The sequence below is a fragment of the Convolutriloba macropyga genome, chromosome 7 (genome assembly GCF_964194025.1).
Source record: "Convolutriloba macropyga chromosome 7, txConMacr16.3, whole genome shotgun sequence".
Taxonomy (NCBI): Eukaryota; Metazoa; Xenacoelomorpha; order Acoela; family Convolutidae; genus Convolutriloba; species Convolutriloba macropyga.
Window position 1 is genome coordinate 6,899,110 of NC_134474.1, and position 19,597 is coordinate 6,918,706.

At 35.7% G+C, this 19,597-nt stretch overlaps 2 protein-coding genes and 1 non-coding gene across 3 annotated transcripts in view; 2 read left to right on the forward strand and 1 right to left on the reverse strand.

Moving 5' to 3' along the window:
* LOC142342570 (uncharacterized) overlaps positions 1-13,476 on the reverse strand; it is a 65,748-nt gene extending 52,272 nt beyond the window's left edge. Inside the window, exons 1-2 of the mRNA XM_075393944.1 lie at positions 12,323-13,476; positions 9,069-9,222 (exon numbers count right to left, since the gene is read on the reverse strand). Of these exons, the coding sequence (XP_075250059.1) occupies positions 9,069-9,222; positions 12,323-12,535 (367 nt within the window). The 5' untranslated portion in view covers positions 12,536-13,476. The remainder of the gene's footprint in view (positions 1-9,068; positions 9,223-12,322) is intronic.
* The window catches only part of LOC142342575 (glycogen phosphorylase, muscle form-like), a 246,640-nt gene that overhangs the window by 63,318 nt on the left and 163,725 nt on the right, over positions 1-19,597 (forward strand). The window lies entirely within an intron of this gene.
* Trnam-cau (transfer RNA methionine (anticodon CAU)) lies at positions 4,326-4,397 on the forward strand. The gene has a single exon. It is a non-coding gene; the product is annotated as a tRNA-Met (tRNA).

Sequence of the window (19,597 nt, forward strand, 5' to 3'; positions counted from 1 at the left end):
TTTATGGACAAATTGTCAGAGTTTAATAACGGAGTAAAGTATCTATTAATCTGCGTTGATGTATTTTCTCGTTTTGTCCGTGTTCAACCAATGAAATCAAAGTATTCTACAGATGCTGTAGCAGCTTTCAAAAAAATGCTACGAAAAAACAACATCCCACAAAAAGTATGGGTTGATCAAGGAACAGAGTTTGGTGGCGAATTTCGGAAATTTTGTGGAGAAAAGAAAATTAAAATTTATTCAACGAGAAGTGAAACAAAAGCTGCCGTAGCTGAGAGAGCTATCAGATCTTTGAAAAACATTATTTATCGCTTCATGGAAGAAAACGGGCATAAGTACCTTGTAAAAATGGGATCTTTCCTAAATACAATGAATAGTAGAGTAAATAGATCTACAGGTAAAGCTCCAAAAGAGGTAAAAAAACAAAGACTTCTTATCAATTTTTTACAAAAATCCGATCAGACAATACAAAAAACCTCGGTTTAAAGTAGTGGATAAAGTACGAATTTCGAAATACGATATTCCTTTTAGAAAAGGATACAAGTCACAGTTCACGAGTGAAATCTTTGAAATTGTTAAGATTGCTACGTACAAACCTCCAACATACAGCCTCAAGGGAGAGCAGGGTGATGAAATACTAGGAAAATTTTATGAACAAGAGCTCTCAAAGTGTATCATTTAGTGATGAACTCTTTTACGGTAGAGCTGGTTTCCAACGCATCCTTTGATTGTTATCCAAATAATACATTGAGTTCTTTTACCAATTTCCTTCACGAACAGATTAACCTTGAAGGAGAATGGGAGGTGGCAATAACCGAACTATCATATCCGTCTTTGTACCAGAATATTACAGATGGAAAATTTTTCTATCTAGATGCTGCAACTCCAGATACAAAACCTTCCGATTATTATTCAATTGATGCAGGACTATATCCATCAATATCTGATATTGTGAACGAAATGAACAAACAAATTCAGGACAGAGAAAAGTATGAGAAAACCCCAATCAAAATAAAAGTCAACAGAATTACACAGAGAATATCCCTAAGCCTTCCTAATGAAAACTCGTTACTAGTTATCTTCAGTACTGATCTCTGTCACGTATTTGGGTGTGAGGAAGCTGTTTACGGAATGGGTGTTTTTATGAGTGGTGCTGGACCACATTTTCCTAAATTTCCCTATGATATTGTTCGAATTCATACTCTCATGATATACAGTGATATTGTTGAATACAATATTGTAGGTGATACAAAAGCCGCGCTTTTGAGATGTATTCCGTTTATTTCTAAAATTAAGAATGGAGACATAATATCTACTGGACAATATATGAATTATCAAAACTTCCCAAATCTACAATTTAAAAAAATTCTTAAAAATTCGTTCCACAGCATTAAACTTGAGCTCCGCGACTCATACGGTGAAAAAGTTCCCTTCAATTCAGTAGGTGTAACAAGAGCTGTATTGATGTTCAGAAGAGCTTCAGACAATCATTTTTAAAATTAAGTTTACAAAAAATGGTTGCAGACAGTGATTTACCGTATTTTCGTGGTTATTCAAGACAAAGGGGAAGAGGATTTGGAGCTTTAGCACAAACAATTGGGAGAACTGCGATTCCTTTTTTGAGACGATATGTTGTACCAGCAGCTAAAAGAGTTGGTGCTGACTTGATTGAATTAGCTGCGCCAGAAATCGGAAATGTATTAGCTGGAAGGAAAAAGTTCAAATCTGCAGCCACAGATGTTGGAAAGAAAACTTTACGTAAACAACTAGGAGGAGGAAAACCTAGAAAACGACGTATTATTCGAAAACGCTCGCCAAAAATCAGTCGACGTCGTCGAACTAGGAGGGATATTTTTACCAAACTAAAATGAATACCAGATCAATAAATGACAGTAATTTCCGATATGGACACTTTACAAATTCTTGCTTGGAGATTTTTGACAAAATTCCGGTTTTGGAACCAATTGAATCATCCCATATTCAAGAAGTTTATCCCACCACTTCATTGGATGAAAGCAGCATTGAATTTGAATTTGAAACAGATAGAAGTATTTATCTCGATATGAGAGATATTCATTTACAAATTAAAGTTGGATTACAAAAGGGAAGATTATTTGACGATTTCATGAAAAAAGAGGAGCATGGAAAACCAGATATGGGAATGACTTTCACTGATGATGATTTACAATATTTGACTCATGTCAACAACTTGTTACACTCTCTTTTCTCCAACTGCGAAGTGTATTTAAACAATCAACAAGTGTACAACTCTAACGGACTCTATGGCCACAAAGCTCTGATATCCAATGAATTCAATGCTTCTACAATGAATAATGAAGGAATTTTGGCTTGTCATGGATACGAATTTGAGAAAGATCCTAGTGATTATGAAAAAAGTCCGTTCATAGATAGGGAAGAAGAGCTTTTGTTGAAAGATGGGGTTACCTTATATGGTAAACTTGCAATCGACTTATTTCAATGTGAAAAATTATTACTTCCAAATACAAAAATTAGACTCAAATTGATTCGAGCGAGACCAAATTTTTACATGATTTCCTACAATCCACATGTTTCCCTTAGAGTTCTTGACTGTTCACTTTTTACGAGACGTGTTGTCGTTAATGAGGTCTATCACCAGACAATCAAGTATCAACTAACACATCAACCAGCTTGCTATAATTTTATGGAGACAATTGCGCGAACATTTATTATTCCTTCTGGACAAAATCAATTTATTCAGGAAAATGTTTTCAATAATGCCCCAATCAGACGAATTGCAATAGCAATGAACACTAATTCAGCGTTCACCGGACATTTTCAAGAAAATCCTTTTCATTATCGAAAGTTTGGACTGCGGGAGCTGAGAATTGTTCGAGGGGGGAGAGCTGTTGTCTCAATTGATACAACCAACAATTGTAGAGCTTATGTTACAACAATGAAGGCAATGAACTTCAACGAAGAAATTCCTGCGTTACCGAATGATTTCTTCACAGATCATTATGTGCTTGTATTCGATCTCACATCACTCCAAGATGCTGGTGAAAATGTTCATTATCCTGAACTCAGTGGGGAAAGTCTTCGTTTAGAAATGTTCTTTGAACGTCCGCTAACCAATGTTACCGAGTTAATTGTTCTCGGAGAACGAATCTCAACAGTTAAAATTGATCAGTTTGGAACAGTTGCTAAGAATGTCTGAAGAACTCTGCATTAATCAAGATTTTTTAATTTTCTTCTCAATTTTTTATGGTTTTTATATTATTGCCTTCTGCGTTGGAACATTTGTTGGATATGTACTTTCATCGCCCAGTTGCAACCCTTTTCACACTATAATATCAAGATAGGGAATGGATGAAAATTGGGGTAGACCTACTCCAAACTTATATGTATACCTTATTTGTGCAGTATTCCTGGGACTTTTAATCATCATTATTATCTTTCATCCCGATGTCACAGGTAATAGTGAAGACAGAGTAAGTAAATCTACAGGAGATCTGATACGTAAATTTCCCCAATCTAAAGATTGTTGCTTTATTGAAAAGAACGAATCATTTCAACTTGATTGTAATGTGAGAAATCCCTGTTCAAACGGAGCTTGCGAATTGAAACAGAAGATTATTTGTCATGGATAATCAATCTCTTCAACAAATTATTGAACGCATTCCTGAGCTAAAATTCAAATACATTGGATCGTTTCCAGCAGATTCCATTCCAAATTTACCCAAATTCAGCTTTGCAATCATTAACACTGCTTCGAGTAAAGAAGTCGGTGAACATTGGATATTGATTGCTCGACTCAACAGAAATTACTATTATGCGGATTCTCTGGCTCGATCAGTAACACATTACAAATTTTTAGGTAAAAAGTACCAAAAAATAATACATCGACCACTTCAGAAGATGCAAAATTTGTGTGGATTCTACGCAATTTTTGCAGCATTTCAACTATTTAAGTTTTTCCAAACCAACTTGAACAATATTCATGATGTACACGTGTTAAATTTTATAAGTAACTATATGTAGTAGTGTTCATTTTGGTATTTAGTAAGCTGAAGTTAATAAAGTCGATAGTATATGTTTCTCGTAACTGTTTCTCGTGAGTTTTCTAAACTTTTTTTATCGAACTTTATTAACCACTCGGCTAAGTGTACCTTGATGTTCATTGAAATTTATACAGTTTATTGTAAATGATTGAGTAATTTTGTATTTTGATGCTCATAATTTGTACTGTGTCTGTCATTTTATACTATTTTAATTCATTTTTTTCTTTTATTTAACATCTTTTTTTCAAATAATGTACAAAAAATAATGCATATATGCATGTAATTAGCAAGATGGCGCAGTGGGAGCGCGCTGGGCCCATAACCCAGAGGACGGTAGATCAAAACTACCTCTTGCTATCTTGACTTTTTCCAATTAATGAGCGCGCAAAAGACATTTGTTACACAATTGATTCAAACAATTAGGGGAACAATCTTTGCAATTGACCTAAAATTTGTAAACAAAAATTCAACATGTCACATAATTACCCCTCAGATAACTAGGCTAATTGAAAACCCCCACCAATTAATTTCACAATTTAATAACATAAAAGTTGTAAACAAAATTCAACCTGTCACATAATTACCCCTCACATAATTACAGCAATTAATTACCCACGCCAATTCTTTTGTTCTCAAGTAAACACTTAATAACTACACAAACATTGATATTTTCCCCTCAAAATTTCAGCCTATCAGGAGCGTCTCCGAACCTACCCCCCACATTTGCACCGACTATACTACTCTTAATACATGTCGACGGCTATAACTAATCTTAATACATGTCGACGGCTATAACTAATCTTAATACATGTCGGCGGCTATAACTAATCTTAATACATGTCGGCGGCTATAACTAATCTTAATACATGTCGGCGGCTATAACTAATCTTAATACATGTCGGCGGCTATAACTAATCTTAATACATGGCGGCTATACCCAATCTTAATACATGGAGATTCTATTCCTAATCTTAATTCATAGAGATTCTATTCCTAATCTTAATACATGCAACCTATACCTAATCTTAATACATTAAGACCGCTATACCTAATCTTAATACATGCTAATTCATTCCCTATCTTAATACGTTAGGGAGGTCCCAAATCCCGAAAAATACGCTATACCCTATCTTAATACATGGGGGACCTCACGCCCCCCCCCCCCCCCGGGGAGTGTAGCTCACTATATTACTACTGAAAGCCTTATTGTTTTTGTCGTTCTTCTTTCACAATTTGCTTTCCAGCTCAAATTGTTGGGAACCACCCGACCTAAATCACGTTGTTGTGTACATGGAACTATTAATGATCTGTTTAGAGTTGCGGATACTTCGCCTTCGAGACTAAGAGCATGAGTCTTTTTGATATTTGATTCCATCTGGTTTTCATGTAACCAATTTTTGATGTTTAGCATGGCTTGGTTCATTTGTATTTGACTTGTTACGATTGTCTTAAATTCATCTGCATATCCGAAACTAGTGGTAGTTAGAGCTGATGGAAAGTCATTGATCAAAATGAAGAGCGTCCCAAGGATTGAGCCTTGAGGCACACAGCTCGTTACTGGTCGATTACTTGAGACTGAGATATTGCTTCTCACATTTTGTTGATGATCACTTAGATGGGATTGAATTAGAGAGAAAAACTTTTGACTAGTGCCGAAGGTTCGTAGTTTACTAAGAAGTACGTTGTAGGGAACAGTGTCAAAGGCCTTAGAGAAATATAATTAAAGAACTGCTAAGGTATCGTTTTCAACTAGATTGTTGAGCTCGTAGATGGTCTCATGAAAAACAAGAATTGTTAATGTTGCGGATCGGTGCTTGCGGAAGCGAACCTGATTTTCGTGCAACCTGTCCTTTATTTTTTCTTATATCGATTGAAATATGATTTTTTTTCGAACACTTTCGAAGAGTAACATAACAAGCTTATTGGCCTATAGCAGCTGACTTCCATTTTGTTACCTTGTTTAACGCTGGGTGTAACTTGCGAGTTTTTCCAAATGCGGGGGAACCCTTTTTCAAGCGTGTTTGAAAAATGAAGGATACTTAGTCTACATGACTTTTGCTACATGACTTATAGAACCGTTGATTTGTTGACAGAAAGCGGTTGGCATATAATTTCTATTTGTTGCTGAAAGCGTTTTGAAAGGCTTAGGAGTTTGGATTTAGGATTGGTTGTTTCAGATTCTGTCGCAGTGTTTAACTCAGAAAAATCAAATACAATGCTAAAGTGAGTGTTAAAAATTTCAGCTTTCACTTTACAACTTTAAGCTTCGGTGGCATCAAGTTTAACAGTAGGTGGAATTTCAGGATTTTTTCGTACGCTTTTTAGGTATTTCTGGATACCGCTGAACTTCCTGGATTCGAATGTTTTGGATTCAAAGCAGGCTAGGTCGTCGTTTGATTTGAGTTGAATTTGCTTTTCTAATCGTTTGATTTTACGCGCTGAAGATTTTGAGGCAACCTGCGTTTCAAGGTGTTCAATATTCAAGGTTTTTAGTTAAAATTTAGTTCAGGTGACTACAAACAGTTAAAAATGTTTTTTTTTTGCAAATTTGTGGAATTTGACAAAATTTTACATATGATAGGTTACTTTTGACGGTAAGTAGTTTTTAAATCAGCTGCTTTTTTAAGTTTTGAACTATGGTTAAATTTTTCAAAAGTTTTTTCATTTCTTGTAATTTTGTCGGTTCTTAGTTTTTTGGCTTTTCTTCTAAAGTATCTAAGCACCTCATCACCCTAATTTCCAGCAATTGTTCTTTGCAGATTTTAATAGAACAATGCAGTTGACTAGAAGCACTTGTGTCTTTTGGTGTGATAATTCATGAGCAAAAAATTACCAATGTTTTACGTTTTCTTAATTGGGTTTTTGACTTTTTAGATAATGTCTAGTCTCAAATGGTTTTTGCGGCTACAGAAGTATTTTCTTACCATTTCAGTGGACTCTAAATTTCAGTAGTGTTGGTTCGCTTTTTTTCAAAAATTAAATTGGTTCGTTTTGTCACCCTCAATTTTGTTGCTTTTCAGGAGTTTTGACATTTAAGTTGTCTTTATTGTCAACGGCTAATCGCTTTTTTAACGTTCATCTGTTTTCTATAGTTGATCACCAAGTACAAAACTTCAGTGTCCGTCGTTTTTTCTTACTCATTCTCGGTCTTCGATAGTGTTCGGATCGGGAAGGTTTTTCTCCCCTTTTGCTCATTTTGACTTTTTGAATTCAGGTTTTCAAAAGACAGAAAATTAATCCTAATGATTACGCATATAAACAAGTATAATTCCCGAGATAACGTTATAGATTCTATTGGGAGTCAGCGAACGTTCAGCTCTTTTTTTATTTTGCTATTTAATTACTCCACCTTTTCCATTTGATTCATGTTAAGCTTTAACGCTTGATTTCGGGCTTGACGTGCTCCTTGATTCAGCCGAATTATGTTGAGATTTCTTTCAAGAAATTGAAGTCTTTTAATAGATCACCGAGGGAAAAGGAACAAAATCAGGAAACTAACAGCCTATGAAGCGCGGTTAAAAAGTCATAGTGAACGAAGTTATCAGAGTTCACAGTAGAAAGTGCTAATAAGAATTAGTCATCCCATTGGCCTTCAAATGGGAAGTGGTAACTCTCCACCAAATGGTCAGTTTTATAAACCGTCTATCGAACCTGAACGCTTTGGTACTTCTACAATTATTTTGGCTGTTTTGTTTTTTTGTTCAACTTCCATAATAATGGAATTCGAGATGATCAATTGAGAGACTGCATGAGAGACACTCCAGCTAAGTTAAACACAGCAAGTAGCAATTACAATTTGTTGAGTCAGCTGGGAATTGAGAACAAGTGTTTCTCCTAAGTTTTACTCACCTTATAAGCTGAGTGCCAAATTTGACAAGAAATACTCAAACGACACTGAAAGTTTACCGCGGTGGATATGTTGGAGCAGTCAGAAACAAGCTAGAAACAATTGAACAAATCTAGATTCTAAGAAAAATTCTGGTTGACAATTCCTAAGTAATTGAAAAAGAAAATAGTAAAAGAAACGTTAAAAGATCCTTTTTCCCTTAATTTTTGGACGGACAAGATGACAAATAATTTAAAACCCATTTTTTGTAGTGGACTGTTTAATATAATAGAAGATGTAAAGATTATATTATAATTTACCTATACTAAAGTGAATCTGTGGTGGTTAGCGAATGAAACAAAAGTTTAACAAATCAAAGAAATGGCAATTCAGCTACGCTTGGGCTGCGACTTCATATCTATAAAAAATAAGTTGGTTTAGTTAATTTTTGGGGGCAATTGCCAAATAAACTTCTGACAAGTATAATTTGAGTATTTTTGCAACAAAAACGTCTAGAAATTATCGCCACCTCCCTCTCTTGCAGAGTAGTTTCATCGGTATCAGCAATAAATTTTTTGGTAATTTATAAAGCGTAAATTGTTACAAAAATAATTTCGTTGAAATGGTACTATTTTTTTTATCTTCCTAGTATGGATTCAAAATTGTCCAATTTTGTCTGACGGAAAAAAGTCTGACTCTCATAAATAGTTATCCATTTTATAACAATTGTAAATTACTAAACAAATATAACTAGTGGTAGACTTAGGTGAATGTATTTCACGGATTCACGAATAAAAAGTTGACCACTCAGGGTGGGTATATCAGTAATAATTGTCAAGAAACAGGAAAATGTTTTGTTTTCATGTTAATGTCATTTAGAGTGTATTTTGCTATTGAATTTCAGCTTCTAGTGCTAACTTTTTACATAATAACACATAATTTTCAAGTGGTGAGGTGCATAAAAATCACAGGGGGCAGAAACGGAATAGATCCGTGAGTAATGTGTCTATTGGTGCTACAGGAACACCGTAGGCGAGATATGTAAGTGATATATATATAAAATCTCAGTTTCAACAATATTTTCCATAACGTTAAAACAAAATGATCCACTTACCATATATCTCCATTTAATAAAACGCATGCGTGTTTCCCCTCCGATGTTCCTGTAGCATCAATACACACATTACTTCTGTGACTTTTACCTTTCAAGTAATCCTGGTTGTTTTGGGCTGTGTTAATAGCCTCGGCTGCCTGTTTGATGTTACTTGCAGCCTCTTCCGACTGGGCCATCCTCTCTCGCACCAAAGTAGCTATTGAACTCAAGTCTCCCGCTAGTTGGTCACTATTTGTCATTGTCTAAAACAAATGTGACTGATGTATTCAAATTTTGATAATACAAAGTTCTGATGATATTTTGTTGTTTTTCAGCTATTTTGGCTGTTTTTTTGGTACTTTTTCTTCCATTTATCTCGTTTTGGTTTCATCGATTTCATGATTGTGTGAAAAATTATCTTTTTGATAGCGTAGTTGAGCTTAGGAATCATCTTAAAGCCATCGATATTTTTTGTGCAACTCTTCAATACTATTAACTTTTCTCGAGGTATAAAATATTATTTTGAAAAGTTTGACTTTTATCCAAAGTATTTCAGTTTTGTTTCAGTTTCACAACTTTATTAGATGGTTTACGTTGCCTGTTGAGTGCAATATAATTGATAATTTTAAAAATGTGTTCCTTTTTATACACTGCAAAATCCATCTATTATTCCTCAACTAACAATACTACAATTTCGACAAAAATTTTAAGCAATTAAAAGAAAACGGATCTATAGAAATACAGTATCTTTTTTAAATAAACAAATTATCGAAAGACATATATATCCATCATACGTTTGTTCTGTTTTGTCCTCTGAAGCTCTTGTTTCAAAAATAACCGGTAAAACCCCAGAAAACAGCATTGTTTTTCAGAATCCTTATTCCAGTATAGCACAACTAGACATTCTAACTTTTTGCAAAAGACGATCCAACAAGCTTTTGATAACGAAAAATTTCAAGGTCACAAAGAGAATCTAGTTTTTGAGTGAGAATATGCCCGACTTCTCTCATCTGTTCGACATAGTGGAGCATGTTTGTCTGCTTCACCATTCCAGCTCTTGGGATTCATATGGAACCGAATGAGTTTAGAGTTTGTGCAAAATACAGGTTGGATGTCCCTGTCTACAACGCAGAAAGGAAGTGCTTTTTCTGTAAAGCAGTTCCTGACATCTATGGTGATCATGCCATTGCGTGTCACGGTCGAGGAGACACAATTGCAAGGCATAACCGGATTCGAGATAAAATAGTGCTTGCTCATCTTCGAACCACTCACCAGTAGTGGAAAAAAAAGAACCTCATTCCAGAAAGCCAATCACGCCCTGGAGACATCTTTGTCCCTGCTGCATTTGATGTAACTTGCCTCGCCGCTGCAATCCAACTCTTTCACTAATGCGGCTACAAAAGTAGGTAACGCACTTGATGCAGAAAATGAACGAAAATATTGCCTCCACGATGATAACTGCTCAACGATGGATATCACATTTGTCCTCTTGCAATCGACGTACTTGGCGGTATATCGGTAACCAAAAAAACAAGTGGTTTGCTCTGTTCAGTGACAATAGTTCTTTTCAGGCGCAGAAGTTGTCTGTAAACAGGGCTTTCACTCATACAGTCCTTATCAATCACCGCTGTCCCGTTATCAGCAACAACGTTATTAGCTCAAGCTCCCTAGTTGACTACTTTAATTTCAATACTCTCCCAAACAGAGGTGAGATTGCTTGATCCGTTGTAGGGATTTTGACAGCTTTTAATCACCCATACAGATGGGAGATTGCTGATCCATTGTTGTGATATTGACACCTTTCCCAGAAACTTTTTCTCCTCCATTGAGCGGGGAGTAAAAACTGACGACTGAAGTAAAACACAACAGACAGAAATCAGAAACAGAAGATAGATATACCCATCGGTCTAATAATTCGGAGTGAAGTCAATCGTCTGTTATGTCAAAATACAACATCAATGGGCCATGTCAGAAGTCGTTAAATTCTTAAGTGCTCCTGTGGAATCCTTTGTTGTTTCTTTTCTTGTTGACCAGAATTCTGATTACCAAGTTGATCTTTGCAATAAAAATTATTTGTTTAAAAATATGTATCCAAAAAATAGAACATGTAAAACTAAACATCAGAAAACTGCACAGTTTTTATCCCTTCCAAAAGCGACTAATTATCGCACTATGAACGGAAAGTCATCAAGAAATTGTTATCACATCATACAAAAAAAAGAAACAGCAGAAATAAAATCAAATTTCTTTGGATTGTAGTTAACCAGGAACTGCGCAATATAGCTACGCTCACTCAGCTCATAGCTTGGCAGCTTTAATTAAAACGTGAAGAATAATGGTGCTCATTTTAAAATTAAGATGTTGAACGTTTGGTGGAGAATTTAACAACATTGTTCAAATAAATAGTTCGGTAGATTAAAATTCAAAAGATTTTGCAGAAACACCTTTTTGGTGTTCTATATCTTTTAATCTGTTGGTTATTTTTTGAAGTTTCTTGAGCTCTCAATTTGAGATTTTATTTTATGATATGCCAAAGTTTCTTAAAAATTTTGTTTTTAATAATTCATGTTTCCGTTTTTTTTCGAATACGTGTTTTGCAGAGCAGTATGAATTTTGCCCAACTCTCATTTGGTATGAGGTTTGAAGTTGTCTTTCATTTTTTGTTGCTTTCATGAAGTTTAAAGTTGGTTTTTTTGTCAAGGGTTGCAAATATTTTGTGTTTGAAAACTTGGCGGAGGTTCTACTTCACCTCTGTGCTGAACAAATTTTATCTGGAACAATAGTTTGCATCTCAGTTTTTAAATTTGCTCTAAGTTTGGTCGTTCTTTTTTCACGTTCCTGTACTTCACCTCTACGGTTTACTTTACAGCTTTTCAGAATTTTGAGAATCATGCATTTGTTCACTCGAATGTAATTAAGATCAAAGCCCATATTTTCACATGTGTTCTGAATTGTTTTTGTCAACTACACTATTTCACACCAGCAAAAAAAAGTAGCTGTATTCCCACGAATCAGGTGTGAGATCTGATTACGTATGTTTGCATGAATAAGTACAACAAGAAAACACTAATATGCGAATTGATTATGAACAATTTCAAGTGTTGTTCAAAAATCGATAAGTATTGTTCACAACCCCCAGTAGAGACTCTTGCTAGAGGGCGTCAAGAAATTTTCAATTTCGCCGTCAAGTAAACAATAATGGTAGAAATAACTGATCAATACCTTATGTACAAATGGTCAATATTCGTCTTTGATTAGTGGGAAACCTGGCTAGTGAGGTCATAGTTTTTATGCTGAGGTGAATTGTTGAGTTTTCAAATGAAAAGATGCCATTAATAACATTTTATCGGATTTAGTGCTTACCAAAATGTTGGTCTCGAATAACATTTCTGCGTACAGATCCTCAATGTCCGAGAATGAGGCCTGGAATTGGTTCGACAAAACTGTAACCAGACTCTGGCTGTTTGAAAAATCAATCGTGGTGTCCTGTAAGTTGTCAATTGAGGAGTCGGTCGATGAATCCGAAAGGTATATAACAAATATGGTTATAAATAATGTAGTTAGTAATGCCGCCATTTTTTTGAACTAATTGATGCTTAGTATGCAAAGGTCTGCGGTTGTAATACTAAAGATTTTTCGAGTAATTATTCGATCAGGTGCGATTTGGTTTTCAGCAGTATGAATTAAAGAATTGATAATTGGTAGCTGACAAGAACATCAGGACCGCCATTTTTATTTAATATAAACTTTTAAATCTGTCAGAATTTTTGGTTCTATTGTTAAATAAAACAGTTGAGATCAAGTGCAATATTTGCAGCTTCTTATTGAACAATAAAATGAAGTCTATGTCAGTGTCGAGTTTTCCTATAAATACTTTTTCCAATTTTTTTTCAAGCGATTTCACATTTTTCAGAATTGAAAGTAGCGCAAATGTCGTTGAATTTTCTTTTGGTCAGCTGAAGTTGTCAAAAATGAAAGGAGTAAAAAATTCATTACGATGCAGCGACTTTGGTAGTTTTTCCTTTCAAACTTCAATTTTTTGTGATCTTGAAAGTTGAATTTGAGTCTCCGAAAGTTTACTGGCAAACAATTTTAATAAATTTCAAAGTGGAATTTTTTGTAAATGGTAAAATTGTAAACAGTATCGTCCGCTTTTAAACCATGTCGATGTTAACTATTACATCATGTGGTATGCTTCAATATTTTAGCAAATCTATGGTATAGATGCATGCATAATACTGTGTATTGTTTGTATGTGTGTTTGATAGTAAAGTTGTATGGTAACATCTGTTGGTTTGGTTACTTGTTCATAATTTGGAGAATACTTTCAGTAACTTTTTTCCTTTCTCTCTCTTTGGAAGTGAAGATATTTAAGTGCAGTTAAGATGCACTTTGATCGAGTTAAATGGTCGCGTCAATTTTATAGGTGGATTGTTTTTTTTTGAGAAAAAGTTTATTTGCTATGGGAAAATTGCGCGTCGCGCCAATTGAAATAATTGCGAATGCTGGAACATGAAGACCGCTAGACATTTTGATTATTAGTTGATTATTAGTCAAAATGAGATTGATAAAATAGGATTTTAAACTAGTTAAACACGGAGTTTTTAGTTAAAATAGTTCAAAACAGGACTAGTGGTTGGACTAATAACGCGAAAAGATGGTTTCATTTTGCTAAAGCAAACTTTTTTTTCAATCACTTCCCTAGTCAATCATTTACCTGCAAGATTCCTACAGAAAAAGGAAATCTTGCCATACAATGCAATATGAAGTTTTTATTGCAAGGTCAACTTTTTATTGAGCAGGTCAAATTTAACATCCAAGTACGAAACTTGATACACCTTGATAAGAAACGTACTAAAACATGGCAAATGTGGCCGGGATCTTGATATGGTCTTTTCTATGAAAGTATCAAGATTTGTAAGAGCTTGCAAGATCTTTGCATGGGTTTCAAGAAACAAGATCTTGGCAAGATAACTAGAAACATTAACCATGACTTGCGAAGATGCTCTTAACATAACAAAAGTTAATAAGGAACGAATAAGAAATATTGTCAAGTATCAAGATCTACGAAGATTTTTTAAGAGCGGACTGGAAGTTTTCGTGGTTTACCTTGATAAGATCTTAACGATAAGATTTACGAAGAAATGGTGTTTAAAGTTTTTCGAAGGATGTCAAGACCATGCATATCTTATCAAGGTGTAGCAAGTTTCAACTCTGCGTTAGTTAGCAAACCGAATTGAAGCAGTTTGTTTAAAATTTTATCTGATTTATAATAACAAGTAGAATTAAACTGGTGTACAGTAGTAAACTACTGAGTGCGGTGTGTTAAGAGATACAGAAAACAGACAAAGAGTGGAACCCATTTAAGCTGTATAGAGAAAATTATAATCGGGGTTAAATGTCCGCTCTGAAGAAACACCCTAAAGTTCCCAGGAAAAATTTATCGATTATGAACATTTAATTTATACCTGGACAGTCGTAGCGAGTTCTCAAGAACTAAATTAAATTCAGTTTTGGTTTTCCGATGCTGTGTTCCATATGGCCTATATTCAAGAACTAGATGATAATCGGATTTTAATAGCGGGTTGATCCAAATTATTGCTGTTATTTGGCTGATATTTGAGACTGACTCTAGAATTGTAATATCCTTATTTAGCGGCAGAGGAAATGTGCTTGTCAACTTACAAAGATTTGATTGAAAAGTCAGATTATCAGCGTCTGAACCGCTTTTTTGATCGATGCATAAGCATCATGCAATTTGTCCTAATAGCAGAGCTACTCTCCTAATAGCAGAGCTACTCTAAAAGCACTAGAAGAGCTACATCCCAAAGAAGCGCCCCCAACCTTGCTCCAAACGGATAATGTTACATCAAGTGCATATCAATTTAGCGATGACATAGTTCTTGAACAATTGAAAACGTTCAGCAAGTACACTGCAGCTGGTCCCTCCAAGATGTATCCAGAGCATCTATTGCACGCAGTAGAGTGTACTGTTCCCGACCACTCTGAATCCGCCCTTAAAGCAATAACAAAGTTTGTAAATGTAGGAAGCAGGGGTAGATTCCCTTCATTTGTTTCAAAAGCCCTCTGCAGCGCATCGCTCACCGCTCTATCCAAAAAGAAGGGAGGAGTACGCCCAATAGCTGTCAGTGAAATCCTGAGGCGCCTTATTGCTAAATGTTTAGTGAAAGAAGCAAAATCAGAAGCAATTGGGTTATTCGATTCCATTCAGCTAGGGGTTGGAGTCAGCGGAGGTGCGGAAGCAATCATCCACTCTGCGAAAATCACCTACGAAAAAATCCTCAACGCTGACTCTAAGGAAGGAGTGCTTCAGATTGATTTCCGAAATGCCTTCAATTCGGTTAAGCGCTCACACTTACTGCAAGCAGCATACGATTTCATACCAGGTATTGCAGCCTTCACAAATTTTTGCTACTCTCAACATGTTCCACTACTGTATAATAACGCCAGTCTTCAAAGTGAATCGGGTCTTCAACAAGGGGATCCCCTGGGTCCACTTCTCTTTTCGTTGGCGCTATGGCCTGTTGTAGAAAAAATAAGAGACGCGGTTCCAAATCTTACCCAGCACACGTGGTATTTGGACGATGGTTTCGTTGCAGGCTCCGAAGATCAAATCCGAACAACGCTTGATATCTTAGCCACTGAAGGTCCAAAAAGGGGTCTGTATTTGAGGAAAGACAAATGCGAACTCTGGTCAATCGTAGATCTACCCTCAGTTGATCAAGAAGTTACAAGAAATTCGGGCAATGGATTTGAAGTACTGGGTTCCGCTGTCGGATCGCCAGATTTTGTTTCCTCTTGCTTGAAGAAACGTGCTCAAAAAGTTATGTCGCTCTTGGAGAATTTGAGTTATCTGGATGATCCTCAATGTGCTCTTGGCATACTTCGCTATTGCTTAGGGACCCCAAAATTAGTTTACTCTCTACGCACTAACACGCCAACAAGAGATCTGATCGACGTTTTAAAAGTCTTCGATTCAAGCCAACGGGATGCGTTAGATCAAATAATAGGTGCTGTGACCTGTGACAATGCATGGAAGCAGTCAACCTTGCCGATAAACATTTCTGGCCTCGGATTGCGACAATCACAAGAGCAATACAGGGCCGCATATGTTGGCTCAGTGTTAGCTTCTGATGACTTGGTTCAGAAAATTACAAACCAGCGCGCTTCAGATAATGAAGTTTTTAAAGAACTCTATGCAAGCCTTGAACCTTTCAACTTGACCTCCTACTCACAGAAGAAAATACAAGAAGCTATAGATACTGACAAGTTTTCGGAGTTGCTAAGAAGTCAGTCGTCAAAAAGGGAGGAAGCAAGACTACAATCACTCTGTTTGCCTCAATCTGGCGCATGGCTTGCGGCACCACCAGTTCCTGCCTTAGGTCTCCATCTTAGTCCCTGTGAATTTCAAATTAGTGTCAAGTACAGACTAGGGATTGCAGTTTATGAAGGTGAAAGAAAATGCCCTTATTGCAGGTCTGGAATCCTTGACATTTTTGGCGACCACGCCGTCATCTGTCACGGAAGAGGGGATGCAATTTCACGGCATGACCGGATTCGTGACCGCATTGCATCAGCTTGCTCAGCAGCTAACTTATCACCAGTCCTGGAACAACGGAACCTTATTGCTGGAAACAGTTCTCGCCCTGGCGACATATTTCTTCCCTCATGGAAGTCAGGTCGTCCAGCTGCTCTAGACGTCACCGTAACTTCTCCACTGCAACCAAACATTATAAATAATGCGGCAGAGAGGTCTGGTTACGCGATTGAAGCAGCCGAAGAGCGAAAGTTTGCTCAACATGAAAATAGTTGCTCTGAACAAGGAATTTTGTTTGTTCCTCTTGCTGTTGAGTCATTGGGTGGTCTGTCAGTTACTCTCAAGAAAACGTTAATGCGCATAGCAATGTTAGCTGATAGCAGGAATTATCAGTCACAAGGACATGCTATCGCTTTCGATAGACTGGCTCAGTCGGTTTCCGTTGTGATTGTACGAGGATCGGCTACAATGTTGCTTGCACGAGTCCCGTAATCCCGACCTTCGAATTGTTTTTGGGCAAATTCTTTTTTGGGCAATCATTGTGAACAGTGGAGTGATTTTAGAGGTGTCACCCAATGAGAGGGGACCTTCGCTTTTATAAGTACTGTCTCACCCAATGAGCGGGGAGAACATAAATAATTTTCAAGAGTTCAGTGAAGATTGAAAAGAGAAGAATTCTGAAATTTAAGGAAAAAGACCGAAAGAAAAAGAGAGCGATTGGGAAGAATGAAGAAATCTTCAACAAAACAAACACTTCCTTATTTGAACTTTTAATGAGCAAAAACTTGATTCCGAATCAAAGTTTGATAACAAAGATTAGTAAATAAATTTAGTAGATTTGTCAGTTAAAATGGAAATTAAACAGTGATTATCACTTCATTCTGTGCACAGCAGAGCAACTGTGTTAAATAAGACATTTTTGTAGCAGTACGAGGTTTCATCTTCATTTCTTAATAAGATTGTTAGTAATAATCTGCACCTCTATTTTTTTCGATGCTGCACCTCTGTTCTTTTCAAAATATTTGTTGTAGTAATTCTTACGATTGAACTTACGAGATACAATACATTTTACTGTGGATACGCCCGATGTGAAAAATGCAAAACGCAAAAATTAGCTAAATTTCAACTTTTTATAAAATAACATTTTTCTTATCCTGTCCAACTACTTCTGGGTTTTGTTTAGCTCATTACTAAACCAGCTCATTTAGTTGGATTACTAAGCCTGTGATGATTAGCATAACATCATACAATGTTTGAACATGAATTCTAACTTTTCATCCGGAATATGTTGGATTAAAATTTGGACAAACAAATAGTGAACATTTTTAGGATTCAAATATGTTAGTTAATACGGCATCCAATCTAATTGCCATCTATATTGTAAAAGAAATATTTTGTCTCTGGTCATTGTCAAACAGTTGATTTTTGGGAACATTAATGAACTGACAATTGTATCATATTTTGTATTTCATTTAATTTTGGTGAAAATTGGAATATCTATTTTCTCCAGCATGATTTCCAGATTGCTTTTTTTTCACACGGTATTTCAACTGCAATATTTACTAAATATTTAGGGCTGAAACCTGCGGAAATTTGTTTTTTTTTGTATGCTTTTAAGTCACTCTGATATTTTCATTGGGCTGGTTTACTAATTGGCCTTTAAACAGGTATGTTGTACTCACTCATTATGACGCAATGTAGAGCAAAAAAATTGCCAACAATGAAAGAAAAATCTTAATCAGACTTTTTAGATGGGCAAGCTGTTTTTTATCAACATTTTGAAATTAGCATCAGCTGGACGACTAAATCTTTTTCTTTAAATTAATCGCCTTTTATTTTAAGAGTTATAGCGGGAATGATCTGAGAAAAAAAAAGAAAAAGTGCCATACGGAGGTCTAAAAGGCAAAGCTTTTCGAAAACTATTTTTGCTTCAGTTTGATTCTTAATTGCTGTCTAACGAAGTTTGAAGCAATTATGATGGTCGTGCGTTTTTATGGAAAGCTTTTGCTTAAACGTTTATGGTTTTTTCGATTGATTTTTTAATAGCCGCACAGCGATAGCTGGGGCTATTATTGGCCTTCTCTTGGTTTTTTTATTTCGTCGTCATGATTTTTGTTACGACCATATGACGTCACAGCCACTTTTTGTTCATTCGTTCATGCAATTTCAACTGAATTGCATGTGTGACGTCATTTTTCGCTCTTAGTGGAGCGAGTTTTTTTGTTCATGCGCGTGATTAAATTTTTGGTCACACTTGACTTACCTCACTCTCAAAAATGACTTCCTCACTTTGAAATTGACTTTTATTTACTTTAATTCAAAAAGATAAGGTCAAATGGGTGTGTGTCACTCTAAATGAAGGTTATTCGAGATCAGCTAATAGAGGCAGCAATAACTTATACAGATTTTTAATCAAAATATAACATATCAGCCTTCAATGAAAAGACGAATTTTTTGGTCTGTCTTTTCTACTGTTTTGTTAGACTGCCGATCTACGAATCTATTGCGGCTATTTTCTGGCAATCTGCCAGCTATGTTTTTTAGTTTTGCGTGATCTAATTAGCTCCCATTCACAATTTTAATCGGTTGCACTTATTTGGCGGCAGTCTGCTATCAAAAGTCAAATTAAAAGTCCAATATTTGATTCATTTATTTCAGTTTAAACCTTTTGAGAGTATCAAGGGTAAAAAGTATTGAGGCAATAAAACACGAGACAGCTGAACTTTGCTCAATAGTTAGCAATTATAGATAGTCAAAAGAGTAAACTGTTGACAGAGTTCCCTGACTTTTACGGCCTTTTAACAGATTAAAGTCGTTTTTAACATATTTCTCAAAATCTAACGGCTGGGGACAAATTTTTTTCAATGAAAAAAACAGTTTATTTTATCGATAAAAGTTTTTATCGAGCCGTAGATTAGTGGAATAGAAACAAAATGACGGCAGCAAATGTCTCCCAATTTTTGCCGACTTTTCACAGTTTCCCAGAAAGCTGTTCATTGTCAGTTTTTATCAAAAGTATCTCGAAACTCAAGGGTTGGGGGTAGGTTTTTTCTCTTTATTGATGTATTTCTAAAATAGGG